The sequence below is a fragment of the Rana temporaria genome, chromosome 1 (assembly GCF_905171775.1).
Source record: "Rana temporaria chromosome 1, aRanTem1.1, whole genome shotgun sequence".
NCBI classification, from domain to species: Eukaryota; Metazoa; Chordata; class Amphibia; order Anura; family Ranidae; genus Rana; species Rana temporaria.
In genome coordinates, this window is record NC_053489.1 from 470,684,719 (window position 1) to 470,709,969 (window position 25,251).

Genomic DNA, 25,251 nt, shown 5'->3' on the forward strand with positions numbered 1-25,251 from the left:
GTTGTCTCACTCACAGTGGACCGGGCCGACAGCTACCTCCATTGCGGTTGTAGGCCTGTCAGGAATGCGTCAGTGAGTCCTCGCTTGGATGGGTAAGTATAGTCCCTCCCGCTTCGGTGGGTTGGTACGGCTGGGGTTCGGGGTCCTCCTATCCTCCCTTCCCTGCTCCTTTTCCCTCTGCTGCATTACATTAATGCTTTCAGGAGGGGGGGGCACCTTACTGAGGGGACTGCGGTATGTTTGGCCTGTGTTTCTTTGTTTCTTTTTACTGCTGGGGTCTTTTTTAAAGAGGAGTTTGGACACTGTTTAGCCTCTTTGGGCTTTCACTGTTTTTTACTATTGAAAATCCCACTGGCGGCCATTTTGTTGTAGCAGCGCTATGGCCCGGGTTACTATTGCGGTGTGGCCGCGTCAGGCTCTATATGCAGCGTTTGGCGGCCATCTTGGCTGAGTCTTTAGCCTCTAGTACTGGTCCCTACGGCGCGCAGCACAGGTCTCCTCACGAATTGCCTCACAGTTTTCCTCACGGTTTTTCCTCCTCTTACACACGCTGTGTACTGAAGGCGGGCAGTGGTGCTGTGCAGTCTTCTCCTGTGATGGTGAGTCCCCTGGGACCCCCCGTTCAGCGCAGCAAGAGGGTGAGTTTTCAGTCTAGCCTTAATAGGGCCCTGGGAGCTTTTGAAATGGAGTCAGTCTCTTCCCCAATCATGCCCGAGGTTGCAGCTAGTGCTCCTGCACCTGGGATTCCCACAGACACTTTGTCAGTAGTTCTGGAATCCTTTGTTGCCAGGGTGGGAGCGGAGTGCGGATGTGAGGGGGGTACAAAGCGCCCCCCTCCCCCGCTATCCCCTGGGGAATGCTCTGTATCAGACCAGGACCTGGCTGCGGCTCAGGTCCCCTGGTTCTGTTTTATCTGGAGACGTGGACGGTGGTGTAGTGGTTCACTCCCTCACCTGGCAACAAGAGAGTCACGGGTTTAAATCTGGACTCCAACAAAAACTGCCTGGAGATTGCATGCTCTCTCCATATGTCTGCGTGGGTTTTCTCTGGTTAATCCGGTTTCCTCCCACACTCCTATGACATGTGTTTCCTCCCACACTCTTATCATATGTGCCCTCAGATTAAACCTCCACTGCACAGACAGCATAAGATGGTTCCATACATCTCACTGACAAGTGCTCTACGCACTTGTCAGTGCGCTGTATGGAACTCCCTTATGCTGTCTGTGCAGTGGAGGTTTCCTCTGAGGGCTCTGTCTTTTTTGTGCAAATCAGACCGCTCTGTGAAAGCTTTTCCTTATTTTTTTATTTGACTAGTTCATTTATAAGGAATGGGAAATGCCGCAGAAGTCTTTTTAGTTCCTCAGCGCCTGGGGTTTTCCCCCTTTTGAGGAGAGTTTTTAAAAAACAAACAAAAAAACATTCTCCTCAGGTTGTTGCTCTCCTTATAGAAGGGACCTCTACCTTCAAGGACCTTACTGTTAAGAGGTCCGAGGCGCTGACCACTCCATGTTTACCATGCTGGGGTATGCATTGCGACCTGTTGTGGCCACAACCTTGGTGTCTCTGACACTCTCTGAATGGGCAAGGTTTTGCACAGACTGTGGACCAGCTCCCTCCCTAAATTATTAGACTGGCCGACCAGTTGGTCCAGGGCCTTCTATATGTCTGTAATGCCACACAGGGCACCCTTGATGTCCAGAGCCTCTGTTTCGGCGGTGGTTTTGCGCCGCCTGATTTGGCAGTATTGCTGGTCTGCTGACCTAGCATCTTAAAATGCCCTGGCTGATTTACCCTTCAGGGGTGGGAGGTTTTTTTGGTACCTTGTTGGATGTCACTGGGGATGAGAGCACTCTCCTCCCTCAGTTCACCAGGGGAAAGGAGCCATGCCATGGGCCTGGTCCTTCATTCCCCGATCAGAAGCGGTATTTTTGCGTCAGTCAGGGCCCGCGGGTTGACCCAGGCCGACTAAAGGCTCAACTGGGGGACTGAAATGTCCCTGGGTGCGTAAACCGAACACGCCGGCACCCTATCCCGCCAATGTATGTAGCCTCCCCCTGCCCGTATCTTGGGTGGGGGCACGGCTTTGCAGGTTCACAGCTGGTGAACCTCCCTGCTCGCCGACCAGTGGGTCTGCGGGGTGGTCTCTTCGGAGTATTAGATAGGGTTCCTTCCTATCCACCGAACAGATTTTTTCCCTCGAGTCTTGCAGCTCGTCGGTCTGCCATGAGGCAGTGTGGGGCTTGCTAAGCTGCGGGATAGTTTTTTCCTGTCCTGCAGGACTAGAGGTTTGAGGTATTCTATCCGAATCTGTTCTGGGTCCCAAAGATGGCAGGGGATCGTCCGATTTTGGGCTTCAAGGGCCTAAAATGCCTTTGTGAACGATGGGTAGATCTGCACTGAATTAATTCGTTCGGTGGTAGCTGCGCTCCATCCGGGGGACTTTCTGGCGTCCTTAAGCATCAAGGACGCATGCATGCATGTCCCATTTTGCGCAAGTTACAGAGATTCTGTGCTTCGCGATTGGGGAGGTCCACTGTCAGTTTGTGGCCCTTCCTTTTGATCTAGCGTCAGCACCAAGAGTTTTCACCAGGGTGCTCGCACTTATCCTAGCTTTGCTGGGACAGTGAGGCTTTGCCATCATGGGCTGCTTAGACGCCCTTTTTCTGAGAGCAGTGTCTGGCTCAGAATTAGTGGAGGATGTGTCTATAGCCATTGTGGACCCTCCGAAAATTTGGGTGGGTGTTAAATATTTTGAAGTCGGTCTTGGTTCTGACTCAGCGTTTGGAGTACCTAGGGTTGATTCTGGACTCCTTGGAAGCGAAGGTGTTTCTTCCCCTGGAGAAATTGCAGACTCTTCAGTCTACAGTGAGGGTGTTGGCTTCATGCACTCGGTCATTTCTCCGTTTTGCATGCGAGTCCTGGGCCTGTTGGTAGCCTCCTTCGAGGCGGTACCATATGCCCAGTTCCACACTCGTGTTTTCTAGTGGGAGATACTGTCCAAGTGGTACAAATCTTTTGTCTCTGGATCATCAGATCTGGTGAGCCACCTACTCAGAGTCTCTCTGAATTGGTGGCTGGGATCCCCGACTCCTTGGTCCGGAAAAGTCGTTTCTTCCCGTTCAGTAGACGGTGATTACGACGGTCGCCAGCCTCGCGGGTTGAGGGGGGCGCCTGGCGGGTCCAGTCGGCCCAGGGTCACTGGACCATAGTGGACTCCTGTCTACTGATCAATGTCCTAGTACTTTGGGCTATCAGGCTATGCCTCTCCTCATGGTCGAGGAGGTTGAAGGGTCGCCCGATCTGGATTCAGCCGGACAACGTCACGGCCGTGGCTTCGGTTTACCATTAGGTATACTGTCAGGCGGACTACCGGATTCGCCAGATGCTGGACCAGGGCGACTGGTCTCTGTACTTGGAGGTGTTTCAACTCCCTTGCAGGAGGTGAGACTCACAGGGCATGGATCTCCTGACCACTCGTCTCGACCACAAGGTGTCGGAGTTCGTGGCCAGGTCTAGTGATCCCTGTACGGACGCGTTGGTGGCCCTGTGGGGTCTGTATCGGCTACTTTATGTCTTTCCTCCATTGTAGTTGCTTCTTCGGCTGCGCCACAGAGTGGAGGTCGAGGGGATCCCGATGATTCTAATCACTCCAGATTGGCCTCTGCGTCCTTGGTACACCGATCTCGGGCGCCTGGTGGTGGATATACCCTGGTGGTTGCCAGGGTGGGAGGACCTTCTGTCTCAAGGTCCCGTACTTCCTCCTGTGGTACAGTCGCTGGTTTGCACGACATGGCTGTTGGAAGCCAGACTTTAAGAGACCGGGGTCTGTCTGTCTCGGTCATCTCACCCATGCTAAAAGCAAGGTAGTCTCCTTCCAGGAGGATTTACCATCGCACCTAGAAGGCCTACGTCTCTTTGTGCGAAGAGATGGGGTGACGTCCACAGACGTACTCGGTGTCAATGGTCCTGCTGTTTTTACAGCTTAGAATGGATCTAAAAATCGCCTTAAGCACCATTTGGGGGCAGATTTCAGCCTTGGCTGTGTTTTTTGACAGTGGCCTTTTGTGGCCCATTCCCTGGTGGGTACATTTTTGTGCTAGGGGTTTGTCATATACTTCCCCCTCTTGGTTCACCTATTCCCCCATGAGTTTGCTCTTGGTTCTTCTTAAACCTTCCTTTTTGGAAACATCAGAGAGATTCTTCTCTTGACACTATCTAGGAAGGTGGCATTTTTAGTGGCCATTACTTCTGTCAGAAGGGTTTCTGAGTTGGCGGTCTTGCCTTGCAAGTCACCATGCTTGATCCTCCATTAGGATTACGTGGTGGTGTTTCCGAAGGTGGTTTCGGCCTTTCGCCTGAATGAGGACTTTGTTCTTTCATCCTTTTGTCCTCGGCTGGCGTATCCTAAGGAGGTTGCGTTTCCTACTTTAGACGTGGTACACGCTTTGCGGGTGTACCTGCCTGCTACGGCTCAGTTTCGGAGAGCGGGTGTCTAGTCCACAAAAGGGCCTGGCGGTCTCGTCGACCACCATTTCTCAGTGGATCAGGCAGGCTGTCATACAGAACTATGCTCTTAGGGGGCGGGCTCCCCTTTTCCAGTCACGGCACTTTCGACCAGGGTAATTGGTGCTTCCTGGGTTTTCCGACATTATGCGTCTGTCTCACAGGTGTGCGGGGCGGCAACTTGGTCGTCCGTTCACACTTTTTCCAGATTTTACATGGTTGCTGTGAGTGGATCTTCTGATGCTTCTTTTCGGCTGCTAGGTTTTGCAGGCGGCTGTTTACTGTTGCACCTCCTCTGTTGAGGAGCTCTGCTTGTTTTGGGGTGAAGTTAAAATTGGTTTTACTGATACTGTTTCCACCCCTCGTTTTTGACACTGCTTGGTGACGTCCCACTTGTCAAGATTTAAGGAGCTGTGTCCGTCCATGGACAATAAGAGAAAATAGGATTTTTTGTACTCACCAAAAAAATCCTTTTCTCTGACGTCCATGGACAGACACAGCACCCACCCCTCCTTTTTAGGTTTGTACTGCTTGTTACGAACTGAGGCTGCATACTGCAGGGAGGAGGGTTATGTCTGGAGGGACCGCCCCCTGGGCGGGGCTGTTCAACTCTGTTAAAGTAACATGTATTTAATTATCTAACATGTTTCTGCCTATTCCTCTCCTGTAAACAGGGAACATAACCCACTTGTCACGATTTAAGGAGCTGTGTCCGTCCATGGATGTCGGAGAAAAGGATTTTACGGTGAGTACAAAAAATCCTATTTTCTTACACTTTCCACAAAACACACCAGATGCAACTGGATACCCGGCTGTATAAAAGAAAAAAAAATCGGCGCTGCTTTTTTATGGATTTCTGGTGTTTTGTGTATTGACACAAATTGCATGCTACTGCCTTCAGGCCAATTAAGAGCTAATACCTGATTTTAGGATACCAATCTGTGTTTAAAACAAAAAAGCTCCAAAATAATTTTTATCTGTCCTTATGACATAGACCTTACATACTACGCATACTTTGATGAGATGAGACTTGGTCACAAATTTCAGTACTTTTACTTATGTTTGTTGCTCCAGGTCCTCTGAATGTGAAAAACCTAAGATTTCAAGAGGAAAGTTCAAGCCACCAGCCATTACTGCAAAGATTTCTAACAAATGTGAGATTCCAGATCATAACTTTGTAATGAGTTTAGCGAAGGATATGATTAAACACTTCTTTTTAAATGAAGACCAAGCAGCTGCTTTGATGCAAATTGCACTAATGATGTGTGGTTCTGATGGACCCCAGAAGCAACAAAACCCCCCGATCACTATTATTCATGGTAAGCCAATAAAAAAATAAATGAACTAGAAACTGCATTTTTTCCTTTTGTAATTGTTTTTTTGGGATATGCTCTGGGACTGATGTATAAATGCTAGAGAAAAGTACAATAGGGTGGCACTAACCAGTCATATAATATATTTCATAGTTTAATAAAACAAATAAACAGGGATTATAATTTGTTTCCATGATCAACAATCCTATTTATGTTAGTGTAAATGTCATGCCGCGTACACACCATCGCTTTCTGCGATGGAAAAATGCGACGCTTTATGTGGTTTAAAAAAACGTCATTTTTCAAACTTCAATTTGAACAACGACGTAGCATACACACCATCACTTTTTCACAACGCTCTAGCACAGCGCAGTTCCGTCAATCACGCACGACGTCACTATAAAGGGTCGTTTCCATGCGGAAGACGGCCTCTTTTGCTGATATCGTGTTGCTGCGTGTTAGTAAAAGTTTGGTGAGATACGATTCGTGATTTTCAGTGACTGTGCTTTAAATTTCGTTTTCTGTCGTACAGTTTGTCTATTTGTTGTCGGATCTGTGATACAGTGCTTGTACTAAGGACGTATTTGTTTTGGCATTACGTTTTGTGTGCACGGTGCTGTTTAGCAGGTCGTTCTTCAAAGGCCATTCTTTACTTCAGGGCGTAATTTTTAGTCTGATCTGATTTGACGACCGTTTTCTAGCCATGTTGCGGGTACGAACTCGTCGCCGAGATCGTGCTGTGCTTGTTGTTAGGATGTGTGCTGCATCCCAGCGACGGTCCATGAACAGGGTGAGGAGGAGGTTGTGGACCAAGAACTGGTTGCTACGCAGGGACCAGTTCTCTCATATGCCTCTGCTGCGGGAGATCCGAGAAAATAACCCTGATGATTTCAGGAATTTTCTTAGGATGTCTGACCCCGTATTTCAGCAGCTTTTGGCTTTGGTGTCGCCATATATCACCAGGCAGGACACCGTTATGTGGGAAGCCATCACTGCTGAGCAGAGGCTAGTTGCTACGTTGCGCTACCTTGCAACAGGGAGAAGTCTGCAGGACTTGAAGTTCTCGACGGGCATCTCCCCCCAGGCTCTGGGCCTCATAATCCCGGAGACCTGTTCGGCCATCATTCAGGTTCTTCAGGAGGACTATGTTAAGGTAAGTGTTGTTCTTTCAATGGTCAAACTATGTCCCAAAAAAAGTAAAAAAAAAACTTTTCTAATATGCTCAGAATGCTCACTTTGTCTCTATGTATGCTGTTCTACACAATTTGTAAAGCCCTACATGTTTATTTAATTTTGCCAACCTGTCCATCATTCTATGTTGTGGCCAAACCCACCTAGCATAGTCCCTATATCCCCGTTTATTTGTGGCCTCCATTGTAGTGCTGCATTTTGTGTGTCCCTATATCCCCGTTTATTTGTGGCCTCCATTGTCCAAACCCCCCCCCCCCCCTAGATTTTTGAACTACATACTAATAATTATTTTTCTTATTAATATTTTTTTTTGTGGGGTTGTTTCTCATGTGAGAAACTCATCTTGAGCCCCACTCCCCCTAAATATATTTTTTGAACATCAGAGGGGGTGATTAATATGCTTAGTGTTCCCATGTTATTTTTTAATACTAACCTTTTTTGTGGAATTGTTGGTGGGATCCCTTGTAATTTTAGCTATATTCTGTTCAAAATCTTTGTTTTAATGTATTTTTTATTTTCTTTCTATCCAGTTCCCCACCACGCCACAGGAATGGCAGACTGTGGCAGCGGACTTCTCCCAGCGTTGGAACTTTCCGAACTGCGGAGGAGCCATTGATGGCAAGCACATCCGCATTGTGCCCCCACCCCATAGTGGATCCCATTTCTTCAATTACAAGGGGTTCCACAGCGTTGTTTTGATGGCGGTGGTCTCTGCCAATTACGAGTTCTTGTACGTGGATGTTGGGAAAAATGGCCGGATGTCGGACGGCGGTGTCTTTGCGGAGACGGAGTTCGCCCAACGGCTTCGGTTGGAGGACCTAGGATTGCCACCTGCGGAGGAGAACGAAGAGGGTCTGCCCTTCGTGTTTGTTGCAGATGAGGCTTTTGGTTTGGGTCCCCACCTCATGAGGCCATTTCCCGTACGCACCCTCACCCATGAGAGGAGGGTTTTTAATTATCGGCTGGCCAGAGCAAGACGTGTGGTAGAGAATGCCTTTGGAATCATGGCCAGCCGATTCCGATTGTTTTTAACAGCAATAAACCTTGCGGAATACAAATGGAATTACATCATCCTATGTTGTTGCATTTTACACAATCAGGCTAGCCATAGAGGCTTGGCCCCCCAAACCGCACGTGCAGTGCGTCAATCATATGTGGACTATTTTATGGGGAGGGGGGCCATTGAAATGCCTGATCTTGACTAAAGAATAAAATTTACTTTTTGTTTGATGAAACAGTGTTTATTTTTTAGATTTTATTTCTTTGTAAGTTTTGGGGGGTAATGTTTCTTTTTCCTAGGTTCTCATCCAGCCATGTGTTTGGGATGTCATAAATTCCCATGAGTGTTAAATCTTAATAACTCTAAAAATATGCCTGAGTAATTGAATGAGTCTGCATTGATACCAATAACTACACACATTGTTTGGAGTCCAAAATGTTATTTATTTTTTACATTTTTCTTTTTTATTAGTACAAAATATAATCATTTTTTAAAATTTTTTTTTTTTTTTTTGATTAGTACAAAATCTTGTTTTTTGTTTTTTTTTGTCTTTTTTGATTAGTACAAAATATAATTTTTTTATATTTTTTTTGTCTTTTTTTTGATTAGTACAAAATATAATTTTTTTATTTTTTTTTTGTCTTTTTTGATTAGTACAAAATATAATTTTTTTATATTTTTTTTGTCTTTTTTTTGATTAGTACAAAATATAATTTTTTTATATTTTTTTTGTCTTTTTTTTGATTAGTACAAAAAAAATTTTTTTTTTTTTGTTGTTTTTCAAATTCAAGGAAAAAATAAAATACACAAACAATTAAACCCTCCCCAAAACATTAATAAAATTTTTAAGCTGCCGTTCCAGCGTCTTTGCTTTGTGGCGTATTTCACGGCAGGCCAGACGTATGTCCTCGACTTGGGCCCTGCAGGTGAGAACCTCGCCGATGAGGAGCTGGGCACTATACGTGTCCAGTCCCTGACCAGCCCGATTTCCTCCTGAAATGTGGAACCAAAACATGTGTTAAAAGATTGTATGCCTATATCTATATTCACAGAAAATGTGGTAGATGTTACTTTACCGGATGTTGAGGCAGGTTCCTCTTCCTCTACATCCCTCGGGGGTGTGGCTTGATTGGCTTGTGCCTCCTGCCTTTCTGCTTCATTGTGCCCTACAAGATTGAAGAAAGGGAAAACATGAGGTTCAAACATTACGAGCGGCCTGAAATGACACCAAAAAATTACTAAATTATAAACAAAAGGGCAATATTGTTGATTTTTAAACAATTATCAAGAAAATAGACCAGTATTTAATCCATTCACAAAGTAATGTCAAATCTGTTGACAACATTTTTCTTTTTAGATATGTAAGCTAACCAAGTCTCCCCTGGATCTGCTCACCCCTGTGTGTGACCCAACATAGGTTGTGATTGTGACAAACAATTGTGCTACTGAGTACACATGTTCAATAAAAAAAGGAGTAGCAAACGCTCCTTTTTGGGAATCTCAAGGTATTTACGTTTCTTCTAAAATAAGCTGAAACACATTTCCATCAATTCCAGAATTGAATACACCTTTTTTTTAAGCCCCAAAAATGTCACAACTTTCATATTTGTGTCGACTAATTGGTCATAGGAGTCGTCGTTCATTCGCCCACAATTCATAAATTTACGAATTTAGTTCAGATACAGTGCTTCAACTCCCCTTTGCACATGCAAACTAGGCATGATGCCATTTCTCATTAATATGGTATTGGATTATTGAAAGTCAGCGAATCTACGACGACTGCATCATGCGTCCACATTCATAATATTCATTTTATGGTCAACCTGCAAAAAAAAATAAAATGGCACAAAGAACACACCAAAATAATTAATACACATGGAAAAAACTTACTTCTTCTTCGAATCACCCTATTAATTTTGTAAAGTTGGTGGGGTTCCCTTTTTTTTAAATCCGACCACCTTTTGCGCAGGTGCTCTCTGCTCCTGGTTTTCCCAAACTTCCGCTGGAGCCTACGGATGACCTTCTCCATAATTTGGGCTTTGACTTTATTGGGATGCATGTAGGGGCCATGCTTGGCATCATAGTCCTCCCTCCTCAATATGGTGACCATCTCCACCATTTCATGAAAACTCATATTGGAGGCTCTGCAGCGGAATCTGCGGCGTGGTTGGGCCTGGCCTGCCTCCTGGCTTGAGCTAGAATACACCTCCATGTTGTCCATCTTTTCTCACTCACCAAACGACAGAGAAGGGGCGTGGAAAGGACGATACCGAACGTCAGGGGCGGGGTGTCGTGCGGAGCGTCACGCGTGCGTAGTGTAAAAGGGATGGGACGTGTTTGTAAACGGCGTGCATAGTCTGTGGAAGAAGGCGTAAATCACGATCTTTCCTAACGACGAGACGTAAGTTTTTTATTCCGACTTTATTATAGTGAATAGGGAATGAGTTTGTGGGCTAGTTAGGGGAAGTAAGCTAGTGGCTTTAATTACATTATGTTTTGGCTTCTGTTTCATGTGCAGAAAGAATGGATCCCTTCAAGGATGCTGATTTCCTGACAGAATTCATACAAAAATGGAAGGAACATCCTGTTCTGTGGCAAACCAAAAGCACAATAAATAAAAACAAAGATGCCAGGGAGAAAGCTAGACAGAGCATGCTTGTTTTTCTGAAAACAAGGGTCCCCAACGCCACAACAGACACTGTGAAAAGCAAACTAAATTCCATCAGGGGCACCTACAGGGCCCAACGGGTCCAAGTCCTGGCCTCAATGAGGTCTGGGGCTGCAGCTGACTCCATATACAAACCAACCCTGTGGTACTATAGTCAGCTGCAGTTCCTGGACGACCACATTGAGACCAGGGCATCCATGTCTACCCTTCCCCCAAGAGGTAGCTCCCAGCTTCCCAGCAGCCAATCCTCCAGTGTTCCCTGCAGACAAGAGCAGGCAAGCTCGGAGGAAGAGGAAGAGTTCCTGGAGGACCCCAATTGTGAGCCATGGAGAATGGTATGTGTTTTTTGTATGAATTTAGTTAGTATATGACAAGTATAGTAATAATGGTAAATGTATGTTACTATTGTTCTAAATTCTATGTGAATCTCGTAAGTTTAGGGATAGGATCAATAGTCAGTAGTGGGAAAACATGATGGGGTCAAAATGGGCAAATTAATAATGTTTATGAAGGAGTGGGTGGCATTTTCAGATAGGCCAGTAGGGGGGAGTAACGCAATACACCTGCAAGGGGTCCCAGATGGAAGACACCCTTTTTGAGTACTATCTAGTTGACACTAAATTGAATAAAATAATTTTTGGGGAAAAGGCCACTTATTTGCTAAATTAGGCATGCAACAACCCACATAATTCCAGGGTGACCATGTCTGAAGGTGTTTAAGGGGCCACATAATTAGGGATGGCGACCCTGTGTGTAATATATATTGACATTCAATTTGCATCACTCATGATTGTAAAAATGTGTGTGATTAATGACAAACACAAATAACATATGTTCCTTTTTTTGATACACAGGCAGACCCAAGCCAGGAAGAGCCAGGGCCCACAGGGAGCCAGGAAGAGCCAGGGCCCACAGGGAGCCAGGAAGAGACAGGGCCCACAGGGAGCCAGGAGGAGCCAGGGCCAACTGCAAGGCAGGAGGTGGCAGAGCCCACTGGGAGCCAGGAGGTGGCAGGCCCCAGTGGGACCCAGGAGGCACGCCGGCGGGATACCATCTCCCGGATCCCTCCATTCCGCAATCCCAATAAACGGCTCAGGAGTATGCGACAAATGGAGGAGGAGACCCAGGGCCTGCTTCGCCAAGCTACTGCAGCCATCCGAGAGCCACCCAGTGAAGTTGAGGGGTTCGCAGCGCTCATTGCAGCCAAGCTGTACAATCTGGAGCAGAGCCAGCGTGTGCGCTGCGAACTCCTCATCTTCCAAGCCATAACCATGGCATCCCTGGGGCAGCTCGATGACGACACCCACATTGTGCGGATTGCTCCTCCTGTCCTTGCTGCTCCTCCTGCTCCTGCTCCTGCACCTGCTCCTGCTCCTCCACTTCATGAGGCTGCTCTGGCTCCTGCCACCTCATCTCCTCCAGGAACCCAGCCCCCAAGGACTCGGGCTACAGGGAAGGCTGCAGGGAAGACTGCAGGGAAGGCTGCTGGGAAGAAAAAGGCCAAGAAATAATACGGTGCCCCTGATGGAATTTTAATGTGGACTCACAGGCTGTATTTGTGGCTTCGGGGACCCTTGTTTTCAGAAAAAATCAAGCATGCTCTAAAGTGCTGCCTACCTTGGCATCTTTGTTTTTATTATGTTGTGTTTTTGGGTTGCCACCTTTTTTTTTGGGGAATTTTTAGGAAGACTAAAATAAATGTTAATTTTTCAGCCAAATTTCACCATGTTTCTTTATTGTAGATTTGAAAGATCATTATTGAGTGGGCAGACCCATTACAAAATAAATAATGCAAACATTAACAAGGTAAAAAAACATGCTTGTGGGTGAGTTAACTAAAAAATTAGGTTGTTGCAGACACTTCACACACTCCTAAATAAACACAAAATAGAGATTACTAATCAAATTGGTGACAAAAATTTAAAAAAAAATAAAAAGGTGGACCAATATATATATTTAAAATGTTTAAGATGGAAGATACAACTAAATAACAGAACACAAGCATAAACATTATCAAACAAGAAAGAAACTAATTAAAAGCTTGTCATAACTATGTAACAAGATCAGCCGCAACAAACGTCCATTTCTGGGTAGCAGTTAAAAGCAGGGGTTAAAGAAGCGCTTTCTTTTCTTGTCTATAAGCTGAAAAACACCTTTAACGAATGTGCTGATTCCATTCTGAACAGTCGTTTTACATGAATGAGCGCTGCCGTCTCCTAACTTGCTTCTGAGCATGCGCGGGCTTAAATCGACGTTTTTACGTACACACGGTCAATGTTTAGAACACAGAAAACGACGTCGGCCAAAAACGACACATAAAATTGAAGCATGCTTCAATTTTTTTCTGTCGTTTTTTAGAAGACATAAAACGACGTTTTTGCCCACACACAGTCAATTAAATTGACGTTTTTGAAAATGACGTTTTTTTCCATCGCAGAAAGCGATGGTGTGTACGCGGCATCAGGCAAACCCCTCCCTCCCACAGAGCTGATTACTGTTTGATTGGCCACTGGCAAAGTCGCCTGTCCTTGAGGTAACTTGAAGTCGCCTTGTAAGTCGCACTGAAGTCGCCTCGCAAAGTCGCACCCAGAGTCGTGTTGCCCCTGTGTGAACCGGCTCTAAGGGTTATAAAACCCAATAGTTTTACAAATATATTGTAAATACAGAAAGAATAAATGTAAGTTAGATCCACATACATTGTTCAACAATTATATATGAAGAACAAATAGCAATATATGAATCCTAGATAGTTTTGCTATGTGGTTTTTATTTATTTATACCAGGTTTCCAAAATCTATTAAAGAAAAGTATTTTTAAATGTACATGAGATCTAATATTCCATGTATATTTTGTAAACAAAGGAGGATGGATTTGTCATCCTTTTATTGTAGGCAAATATCACAATGGGTCTAACAGAGACCATAGGTAATCAATATAATGTTTTGTAAATGAATACATTCTGCAAAACAAATTCTACATAGAATCAATGGGCCAGATTCACAGAAAAAGTACGCCGTAGTATCTGCTGATACTCCGGCGTACTTTTAAATTTGCTGCGTCGTATCTTTAGTTTGAATTCTCAAACCAAGATACGACGGCTTCTGGCTTCGATCCGACAGGCGTACGGCTTTGTACGCCTTCGGATCGGAGGTGTAATACTTCGGCGCCCGCTGGGTGGAGTTTGCGTCGTTTTCCGCGTCGGGTCGTCGCATTCTCTTACGTCGTCGCTAGTCGGCTTTTCCCGGCATAAAGTTACGGCTGCTATTTCGTGGCTTATATTTAGACTTGCCATGTTAAGCCCCGTACACACGTCCGAGGAACTCGGCGTGCCAAACACATTGAGTTCCTCGTCGAGTTCTGTGTTGAAGCCGCCGAGGATCTCTGCGGGCCAACTTTCCTCATTGAGCAACGAGGAAATAGAGAACATGTTCTCTATTTGGCCCGACGAGTTCCTCGTCGGCTTCCTCACTGAAAAGTGTACACACGACCGAGTTTCTGGCTGAATTCTGCCGAGAAACTCGGTTGTGTGTACGGGGCCTCAAAGTATGGCCGTCGTTCCCGCGTCAAATTTAAAAAATGTTTTTGTTTTGCTTAAGTCGTCCGTGAATAGGAAAGGACGTAACGCACGTCGCCGTTCAAAAGATTACGTCGGTGCAACGTCATTTCGCGCAAAGCACGGCAGGAAATTTCAAAACGGAGCATGCGCAGTATGTTCGTCGCGGGAACGCGCCTAATTTAAATGATACACGCCCCATTTGAATTAGGCGGGCTTGCGCCAGACGGAATTACGCTACGCCGCCGCAAGTTTACAGGCAAGTGCTTTGTGAATCAAGCACTTGCCCGTAAAACTTGCGGCGGTGTAACGTAAATGCGATGCGTTACGCCGCCGCAATTCTATGTGAATCTGGCCCAATGCTTTTAAAACATGCTAATCTTTTGAAAAGTTATCTTTATTTTGCTGTCCACTTTTATATTTATGGCTAGTTAACTTTTAAAAAGCAACCGGCTCCCTTTATAACAGTAGGATATTTTGTAACTATTTTAGATGTTCCATGTTTACAGGTACCATTCCCAGCTCTCTCTGAGTTACGGAATGGATTTTTTAACTCTAATCACTGACAGAATATCCATATGATCTTCACAAAGCATTACGTGGCTTTTTTGCACAAATCTCACAATCTTTTTGTGTCACCCACTTGTCTTATATTATAAATGTAGTAGGGGAAGGACTTTGAGAAGCACAGACCAGCTAATGAAAACACAGAGAGCACATGTGGGCAATTCAAACTGGCTAAGAATTTTAGCTGCATTTTCAATAGACGTACTTTTTTTTTGTTTCACAAGAGACTTGATGTTTTTTTTTTTTTAAGGTTTACAGACACTGCAAAGGGAAACTTAGAAATAATACTTTGAATGATAAGATAAAGAGAGGCAGGATTGTCAATAAAATGTACCTAAACCTAATGGCACAAGCTATGAGCTAGGGCTAAACACTATAGACCTCCTGAGTAACAAGAACTCCATGTTCAGCACCAAGGAAGAATTTTTATTTTATTTTTTAAAACGAGATCTATGGTCACAACATACACTTCTATTTTATGACATCAACATTGTAATAGCAATGCAAACAATACTTACTTGAAAAAGCTATTTTCATGTTGTGAGTGCTGCCTGTCTGCTGGCCATCTCTTTCATCAACTTGCTGGATTATCAGCATGCTTTGCAGCTTCTCCTTTGCTGTTTCTTAGTACTAAATATTCAATGGTACCTTGCTGCCTGCGTGTGATTAGTGATTCTTGTACTGACTCTATCTCTTGAAGCTCCACCTCCCAGCACCTCTAATCCAGAAGGCAGGCTCTGTGAAATGTGTGACACAGCAGTGCCTACCCACAGAGCACTGTGAATATCTGTCACAGAATTCAAGGAAATAAATGATATGGATCATCATAAAGCTAGTTTACAAACATAAAGATTGCTAGATTAATAGGAGTAGGCTACAAATAATTGAAATACAAAATAGAAATCAATATATGATTTTAATATTTGACCATAGATACGCTTTAATTATATGGTCGTGTTGTTTTGCCCAAGTATGTGATTGGTTGCTCGAAACATTAAAATTATGCATAGCTTAGCTAAAGCAAAGAAAGATCGATGCACGAAACCATAACTAAAAAAAAAAAACATTGAAGGGAAGGCAAAACGACATGTTATTAACCCTGTCCATTGTTTATAGGTACCTAATTAACTTTTTGCTTTGCTTTGTTTGCATATTACAAAAAATAAATAAAAGCCGAATGTACACATACAGTTTATTTGTAATGCAACAACACATAATATGTATATTATAGATTACTGCATAACTGGCATCATCCACAAACAAAATGGAAATCTGTATTTTGTCCAGCAATCTCTAAAATGGAGACATTTGTGATTTCAGGAGTTTTTGGTGCTGGAAAAAGCTATCTACTGGCTGTGGTGGTTTTGTTCTTAGTTCAACTATTTGAAACCTATGATCCTTCTGAAGAACAGGGTTCATCTCACTGGAAACTTCTTATTTCATCATCCACCAATGTTGCAGTGGATCGAGTTCTTCTAGGGTAAGTTTACATTGTTCAGTAGAGTTCTATTTAAAGCTAAAGTAAACTCTCTTAATCAGCGTTAACTATCGTATTTATCCGCGTATAACTCGCACTTTTTTCCTCTGAAAACAGAGGGTAAACAGTGCCTGCACGTTATACGCCGATATCATGTTTTACCAGCAGGGGGCGGGGATCAGGGACCTGGCCCTGGAACAGCGCTCTCTGCATAGTCTGAAGTTGAATAAGAAAAGTCACTTGCCAGCCCCTTGTACACTGCTCTTCCTCTGTCAGTGTCATTGTAAAACGAAGCTTGTAAATGTCTCTATAGCTCTGTTTTTTTCAGGCTGCTCTCCTCCTCCTCTGAGTGTAGCTTTGATTGGAGGAGGAGAGCAGTCACATGCCCATCAGAGGAGAGCAGTCATGTGACCAGGTCAGTGAAAAAAAAAAACGGAGCTATTGAGGTAAATGGAAGCTTCGTTTTGCAATAGGAGACACAGGAGGAGCAGTGTGGAAGGGGCTGACAGTGATTTTTTTTTTTTACTTAACTGTAGAGAATGCTAGCAGCACTGTCCCAGGAGACTGGGGGTCTCCTGGGAGTGCAGGGGGGCTCTGTACTGGATGGGGGATGTATAATGGATAGGGGCTGTATACTGGGTAGGGGGGAATGTATAATGTATGAGGGCTGTATACTGGGGAGGGGGGCTGTGTACTGGATGGGGGGGATGTATAATGGATGGGGGCTGTATACTGGGGAGGGGGGGCTGTATAATGTATGGGGGGGCTGTGTACTGGATGGGGGGATGTATAATGGAGGGGGGCTGTATACTGGATGGGGGGATGTGTACTGGATGGGGGAGGCCGTGTACTGTAAAGGGTGCTGAGAAAACATTTTTTCCTTAAACTCCCCTCTTAAAATTGGGGTGCGTGTTATACGCCGATAAATACGGTATATTTAATCCTTATGCTGCTAACATTAGAAAACTGATTGGGAGGTATATTATATTTACTTGTTTTAAACATTTACATTTCTATAGTTGCTCCCTGTTTTCTGGACTAGACCAACATGATGTCATACATCCCAGAAGTCTTCATGTTTTTTTTTTCCTTTCATCTGAAGGAGGGGCTTTCTCAGCTAAGCACACCCTCCTGCATGCCTAAGCTTGGGGCAAATTGATCTATCAGCCTGGCTGGAATTGTTTGGCTATGCACTTCTTCATTGTTGCAGACAAGTGCATGCTTCATGAGATCACAATGGCAGCCAACCTGTAGTATATAAATATCTATGTATATGTAAGTGCCAGGGGTAAGAGTTCCAGCAGTTAGATCCTCTCTTGATTTCCAGATGGCTAACATAATCATCTTGTATATGGGTATCTTCACATACATTTTCAATGAGGAGTGACTAGTGTCTCATCTAAAGATGGGGAAAAATTGGTAAAAAAACATTTTCTTTTCCCCATTTCGATTTTTTTTTTTAAAAGCCGTTTTTTTTTTTTTCCTGGAAAAATTGAAAAAAAGTGTGAAATATGTTCTTAACATATACAGTCCTTGTTAATCCATTTGTACATAGTTTCATAGTCTGGCTGAAAAAAGACACAAGTCCATCCAGTTCAACCAAAAAAAGGAAAGTAAAATAATATAGTTGATCCAGAGGAAGGTAAAAATGACCCCAATAAAGCATGATTCAATTTAAGAAAAGGTTATGGGTGTTCCGTGCAAATGGCTAGATTAAATATGTGTAATGAGAACTGCTGCCCCTACAAATGCAACCACCTCTCTAACCAGTGACCTATGTCTAAACAGACTTATGTACATTTATTATAAAGTGACTGGTGCTAAAACATAATTCATATGCATATTGTGCAATCATGAAAAAAGTGTCTGGTGCTAAAAAAATCTTTTCAATATAACATTTCCAAAGTGACAGGTGCTCTTCAATCATGTGTCGTCTGTGCTGGTGCTTCTTACAGTGCCCCTAGAGGTAATGCACTCACCGGAGATACTCACCCCTCGAAGGGGTATTGCACGGTCATAGTATTTGCCACTGTGCAGCAGTATCCAGATCCCACACCGTAGTTTACTCTTAATCTATGTTCATCTGTCTACCACCTTGATTTTTCTCCTTATCTTATGACCAGCTAACCCACTGACCTCAGTGGTAGTTGTCAACGAACTTCCCTCCAAAGAAGTAAACACAGGGTCTTTAGCAATAAAGATCTTTGTCATCACCCAGTGTCTGCAATGCTCATCCTTAGGTTAGAAGGCTTCTACACTACATTTCCTAGCTCCCAGGACCTCCCTTCTCCTCTGAAACCTCCAACTAAACCTTCTGCCAGAAAGGAAATTACGTTGATTCAATTTGTTACAGCAGGGTAAAAAAAATCCTTCTTGATCCCCCAAGAGGCAATCAGATATTCCCTAGATCAACCTCACCTACAAATGTTAGTATCCAGTTATTATTATTATATTATACAGGATTTATATAGCGCCAACAGTTTGTGCAGCGCTTAACAAAATGAAGGCAGACATTACAGTTATTACAATTTTGGTACAAGATGAATCAGAGGGCCCTGCTCATTAAAGCTTACAATCTAGGAGAGAGGGTCAGATGATACAAAAGGTAATAGCAGTGGGGATGAGCTGATGGAGAAAGTAAAACAGTGTATTAGTTAGAAGTTATGTACATTTAGAAAACAATCCTGTCTAGAACCAGCTCTTGTAATAAGAAATCAAATTTTAAAAAGCAAGTTTAGTTTACTGAATAAGCTGTACTTTTATTTCAAGCATAATATTTTTACTGTGTATACGTCTCACCTTCCCAGTATACAGTATGACTTTAAATTTATGAAACTACTCCACAGTGAATTGTTTTTTCACGGAAAAAAAACATTTCCTCATGGCTTCATTTCGGGAAATTCGAAATCTCCAGTCTCACCTAATAATATAGTGCTTTAAGAGTACCACGCCTGCTCATACTCCCTGCTGTGTATCGGTAATTGTAATTAGTGAGTCTACACTTAATTGGAAGTATAAAGGGTATTTTCCTTAACTTCTAAGAGATTATTGAGTTTTGTAAACAGTGCATCTAAATGCCCTAGAAAAAACCTCTTCGTTTTTTGTTGTATTGTCTAATCCAGTAAAACTGTATATTGAAGCAGTGATACCAAAACAAACCTTAACTCTTAAATGCTGCGGGGTATATACAAGTGTTGTTCCACAAGGCACCACAAATAGTATGAGGGTTGGTAACAAGATAGAGGTAAAGTGCTTAGAAACTGTACACATTTCCGATTGAAGGAAACATGCACCATGTTTTTGTAATAACTGTGATTTATAACCTTGTTGGAGCAGTTCTAGTCTACAGCGTGTTGCTGCTGATCCCCTTTGTCTGTATTTTATGAGTTCATTGCCTGCAGGCTCCAGTCAAGATGCCTCCCACCCATCTGTTTTCTCATTCCACGCTTACCTATGTTTGATGATGCTTCTCCAATAACTGTAAATACTGGCTAATTTGAGTAAAGCTACCACAATAATACACCCCAAGTAGGATTAGGAAGATGTCTCAAGGCAGAAGTGTGCCTTATATTTTAATTATTAACACTACTGTTAGGAGAACACTGGAACATGTGTCCTAGTGCAGCTGTTACAAGTAATTTTGTCACAGTTGGGTTTCATGGCAGCAAATGGTTATACCTAGACAAAACGCTGTATCCTGGCCCAGGCCTAGGGCAGCACTTTGCAGGGGGGCAGCACGGAAAGAGTCCCCGCCGGCTTGTGCTACACTGTTGGTGTAACGCAAGCTGCTTCTAATTTTGACTGTCCTATCAGCCTGGACCACAAACCTTCATCACTGTGCTATATTATTAGACATTTGTGCTTAAAGTAGAACTATAGGCAACACTTTTTTTTCATTTGGGATAATGTAAGGGAGGGTTATAGCCCCTGACAGTTTATTTTTTACCATCCCTGTCCCATTGTGGAGATTTCCCTTCACTTCCTGCCCCATAGCCAAACAGGAAGTGAGAGGAAATATATGCAAATTAAGGGAATGCATTACACCCCCCCCCCAGGCCCTAAGAACTAGGGTCCCCACTCAAAAATTTCAGGGTGGGTCTTAAACAGAAAGGGATGTGGTCTTGACAGGAAGGGGTGGGTCATATTTAAATTAGGGGGTGCACAAGTTTAGTCAGGCCTAGGGCAGCACAAAACCTAAATACACTACTGCCTGGACAGTAAGCTCTTTTTCTAATATGGCACATATCAACTGTCAGAAACAAGCTCTATGTTGTTTACCTACACATTTACCTGTCATTTGCTCAGCCGATCAGCCGGTGCCGGCCTATAAATAAATGGCCAAGACCTGCTCTGGCAGCACAGCCAGATTTCGCAGGCGCGTGCCCTCCTCTACCCAGAAGAAGCAAATCACATACATGTACATGATCCGGCACAGAGTGGCAACTCTGCCGCAGTATATCTGCTCTAGGTATACCCCAAGTGGTTAAAGAAAAATAGCTAATGCACTTATATTTGGTTTGAGCTGCAAGTAAGGCTATAGTTATTTAGGGAACTACCCTTTACTCTTTTTTATGATGAGCAGAAGAGCATCTAAGAATGTACATGTCAAATAACTGAGCCTGTTTTGGGAGCAAGGGAGACTTAGTAGATTGTTCCTAAAAAGTGCTTGATGATTTTATATGCCACCCAAGTTTCACTAACAATGGGATCAGTTCAACTTTGCTTGAGCAATGAATGAAGACAGGTTGTTTTATCTGCAAGATCTTAACTGCTTTGACTAACCATTATGCCCTTGTTGTTTGTACATTTTGCAATTTGACATGCCAAAATTCTTAGAGACTCAAAATCTAGCACTACCCTCTTTGTACTGGCAATTTCTCATTTATTTTAACTAGTATCCTTTATACATGTGTCAAGCAGTCAAGTGGTCTAGAAACAATTTGTCAAAGACGAGCTGAATCTGACCCTCAGCTTATTGTATAGTCCTGAAATGGGGCCATTAGCAGACCTATTTTAAAGCAGATCTAAACCCAATCCCTGAACCATTTTCATAATAGTTTTCAGTATTTTTTACAAGTAACTTTCATTAAAAAAAATGCCTGGTGATTCTGCCATGGTAATTCTTTTTCAAACACGTTCTGTTATACACATAAAAATAAAAGCTAATATAAGCGCTGGGACGCCAATGTGTGTATCAGGTGAAGCTTATCGGAATCCGGGAGCCTCCTTTTATAAGGGGGCCCCCTGATGCCGGCCCCCCACCCTAGGTGAATGAGTATATGGGGTACATCGTACCCCTACCCATTCACCTGGCAGAACAAAAATTAAAATAACACGCTACACAGGGTTTTTAAAGTAATTTATTAGTCAGCTACGGGGCCCCCCCTCTCTTCTTTAGCTCTTTTACGAGGGGGGGCCCTGCTTCTTCGATGTCTTCTGCCGGGGGTCCCGGTCTTCACCGCCGTCTGGCTCTCTTCCGCCGGGGGCCCCACTCCCATCATGCTCCGGGTGCACCGGAGCATGATGGGACTGTGACGTCATAAGAGGCCTATATAAATTGGTGCGAGCCGCGCGCACGGCATTACAGCAGGAGGAAGCGACGTGTCAACATCGAAGAAGAGAAGAAGGCGGCGACAGAAGCCCGGGCACCCCCCTCATAAAAGAGCTAAAGAAGTGAGTGGGGCCCCGGCGGAAGAGAACCAGACAACCAAACCCCCCCCCCCCCCCCCGCAGAAGACGTCGAAGAAGCCCGAGAGGGGGCCGCTGTAAAAGAGCTAAAGAAAAAAGTGCCCCCCCGGCGGAAGACAACCAGACGGCGGTGAAGACCGGGACCCCCCCGCAGAAGACGTCGAAGAAGCCCAGGCGGGGGCCACTGTAAAAGATCTAAAGAAGAAAGCGCCCCCCGGCGGAAGAGAACCAGATGGCGGTGAAGACCGGGAAGCCCCCCCCCCGCAGAAGATGTCGAAGAAGCCCGGGAGAGGGCCGCTGTAAAAGAGCTAAAGAAGAAGGTGGCCCCCCCGGCGGAAGAGAACCAGAGAACCAGACGGCGGTGAAGACCGGGACCCCCGGCAGAAGACATCGAAGAAGCAGGGCCCCCCTCGTAAAAGAGCTAAAGAAGAGAGGGGGCCCCGTAGCTGACTAATAAATTACTTTAAAAACCCTGTGTAGTGTGTTTTTTTTTTTTTACATTTTTTTTCCACCGGGTGAATGGGTAGGGGTACGATGTACCCCATACTCATTCACCTAGGGTGAGGGGCCGGCATCAGGGGGCCCCCTTATTAAAGGAGGCTCCCGGATTCCGATAAGCTCCCCTCCCGCAGACCCCGACAACCAACGGCCAGGGTTGTCAGAAAGAGGCCCTGTCCTCATCAACATATGGACAGGTGCTTTGGGGTGGGGGGCCACAGGGCGCCCCAAAGCACCTACCTCCCCATGTTGAGGGCTGCTGCTCGGATACGGGTCTGGTATGGATTTTGGGGGGAACCCCACGCTGGTATGCCTCTGTAGGGGGAACCCATGCCGTTTTTTTTATTTGAAATTTGGCGTGGAGTTCCCCCTCAAGATTCATACCAAACGCAGCTGACACAGTGCACTGCGATTACCTGCGTTATGTGCCGATAGCTGCGGGATTTCGCAGCTGGACGCATCCAGTTCTATTTTTTCTATCCGCACAAAACTGTGGGTAACAAAACCGCAGGTAACCGTAGTGTGTGAATGATAAAAAAATGATAAAATCTGCAGCTAAAAGCACCATTCTATCCCTCCGTGTGAAAGGGTCCTTAGATTAACTTTAAAATTAACAACACAGGGCTCTGTACAGAGGGAACAATCATTCTGTTTCTTATGCCTGCAAAGTAGGGATCAGAAAAAAAAGAGATCTTTAGTAAAAAGCAGCACATAATACACACTTTACATATTGTTAGGCACACATTTAACCCCCTAATCGCTCTAGATGTTAACCCCTTACCACACAGTGTCATACTATTGGCACTGATCTTTGTATTAGTGGCACTATTGATGACAGTGGCAGTTAGTCAGTTCCTCGTCAGTGTCAGATTGCCAGCCACACTATCACAGTTGCTGATCACCACCCTTGGTCTTTTAAAAAAAATTATATATATTCCATTATACTGTGTGTGTGTGTGTACATATATATATATATATATATATATATATATATATATATGTGTGTGTGTGTTTGTAGCACTACCCCCGAAGGAGCTGCGGTACGCTGGCAACAAAAGTACACCCCTAAGTGAAAATGTCCAAATTGGGCCCGATTAGCCATTTTCCCTCCCTGGTATCATGTGACTCGTTGGTGTTACAAGGTGTTAGGTGTAAATGGGGAGCAGGTGTGTTAATTTGGTGTTATCGCTCTCACTCTCTCATACTGGTCACTGGAAGTTCAACATGACATTTAATGGCAAATAACTCTGAGGATCTGAAAAAAAGAATTGTTGCTCTACATAAAGATGCAGAATAGAGGGAGAGATGAGGGCGCTCTGGTGAGGCTGGGTATCCGGTCCTCTGTAGCAGTTAAGAGATGGCACTGAAGGCAGCACTTTGTAGAGAAGAAGCAGCTATGGAGTGTAGTAAAGGAAAGAGAAAGGTGCCTCTAAGTGCAGTGGTTAAAAGATTTATTACAGGCACAATGGGATTAAAAACACTTACAATATAGTAAGAGGTTATAGGCATATATTGATTAGTCCTCCTCTTTCGTCAGACCTCTCTGACAGAGAAGCTGTGCACCCCCCCGAAACGCATAACTGCCTACCACCTATACCAGATGTTACAGCGCCCGTTCCAGCTTGGTTCCAGAACCCAGGTCGCCTCATCACATCTTCACCTTCTCGCCAATCCACATCACCAGGGACTCTGACAGCTGCAGGATGGCTCTCTCCCCCAGACAGACGAGGATTACAGCGATACGCAGGAGAACTAATCATTATATGCCTATGACCACTTACTATCTCGGAAGTGTTTTTATTGTGCCTATAATAAATCTTTTTTTTTTTGCAATAGATTTTTATTCAAAAGTTTAACAAATTTCTTAGGATACAAATAATATACCGATATGGAGAGATCCATGCACCCTCAACGGTAACCAAGCGTCAGATCGTTATGACTATAATACAAAATTAATTGTTACATTCAATTAAGTTAGGCTTGTGCCTGCCTGGGCATTAATACGGAATAGTCATAATTACTCTGTGGTATAAACTATTTAGGAATATTTTTCCGAATCTCATACCTGTAACATTTTATCAAACTATATAGCGCCTATAGCTTAACTAGAGATCGAAGCACTTACCAAGGTTGATTTGGTGCTTCAAGTCCCTTTACGTAGCTCCCACAATAGCATCGAAAAATGAGAGGCTCAAGGACGCCCCATTTGCAGCCATAAGGTAAATACCATTGAACATAAAAAAAAGGAAAGAAGTGAAAATAAAAGAGGTCAGAGGAAAGGGGCAGGCGTCAATTCCCTAGGCCTAGGCCTCCTACTGCCCGGGAACTATGGGGATTGGAAGGATTTAAACAAGGGGGACCACACCCTATCAAATCTGGCTTGTCTGACCCTGAGGATGCTGGTCAATTTTTCATTGACCATGATCCAAGAAAGTTTGTGTTTTACTAGTGCGAGACTGACCACTGGGGTTTTCCATGCTTGCGCTATTGTAATTTTAGCTGCTGTAAAAATGAAAAAGATGAGAGATCAAAGATGTCTAGGTATCTCGTCCAGCAGGTCCACAAACGGCACCGTTTTAGGATTTCAAGATATATTTTGTCATGTCACTCAATAGGCCAGAGTGAATACTCTGATACAAAAGTGCTGGAGCTTGGGACAGGACCACCAAACAAGGAATATAGTAACCTCTCGCCCGCACCCTCTGAAGCAAAGGGGTGAGGTGCCAGGGTACAATCTCGCCAGCCTCGCCGGGACCAGGTACCATCTGGACAGCACCTTGTAATTCGCTTC

General features: G+C 44.3%; 1 protein-coding gene across 4 annotated transcripts in view; it reads left to right on the forward strand.

Moving 5' to 3' along the window:
- Positions 1-25,251, forward strand: part of ZGRF1 (zinc finger GRF-type containing 1) — a 181,164-nt gene that overhangs the window by 117,718 nt on the left and 38,195 nt on the right. For all 4 annotated transcript variants that reach the window (XM_040328973.1, XM_040328985.1, XM_040328974.1 and 1 more), the window contains 2 exons: positions 5,580-5,824; positions 16,118-16,277. In XM_040328973.1, the coding sequence (XP_040184907.1) occupies positions 5,580-5,824; positions 16,118-16,277 (405 nt within the window). The remainder of the gene's footprint in view (positions 1-5,579; positions 5,825-16,117; positions 16,278-25,251) is intronic.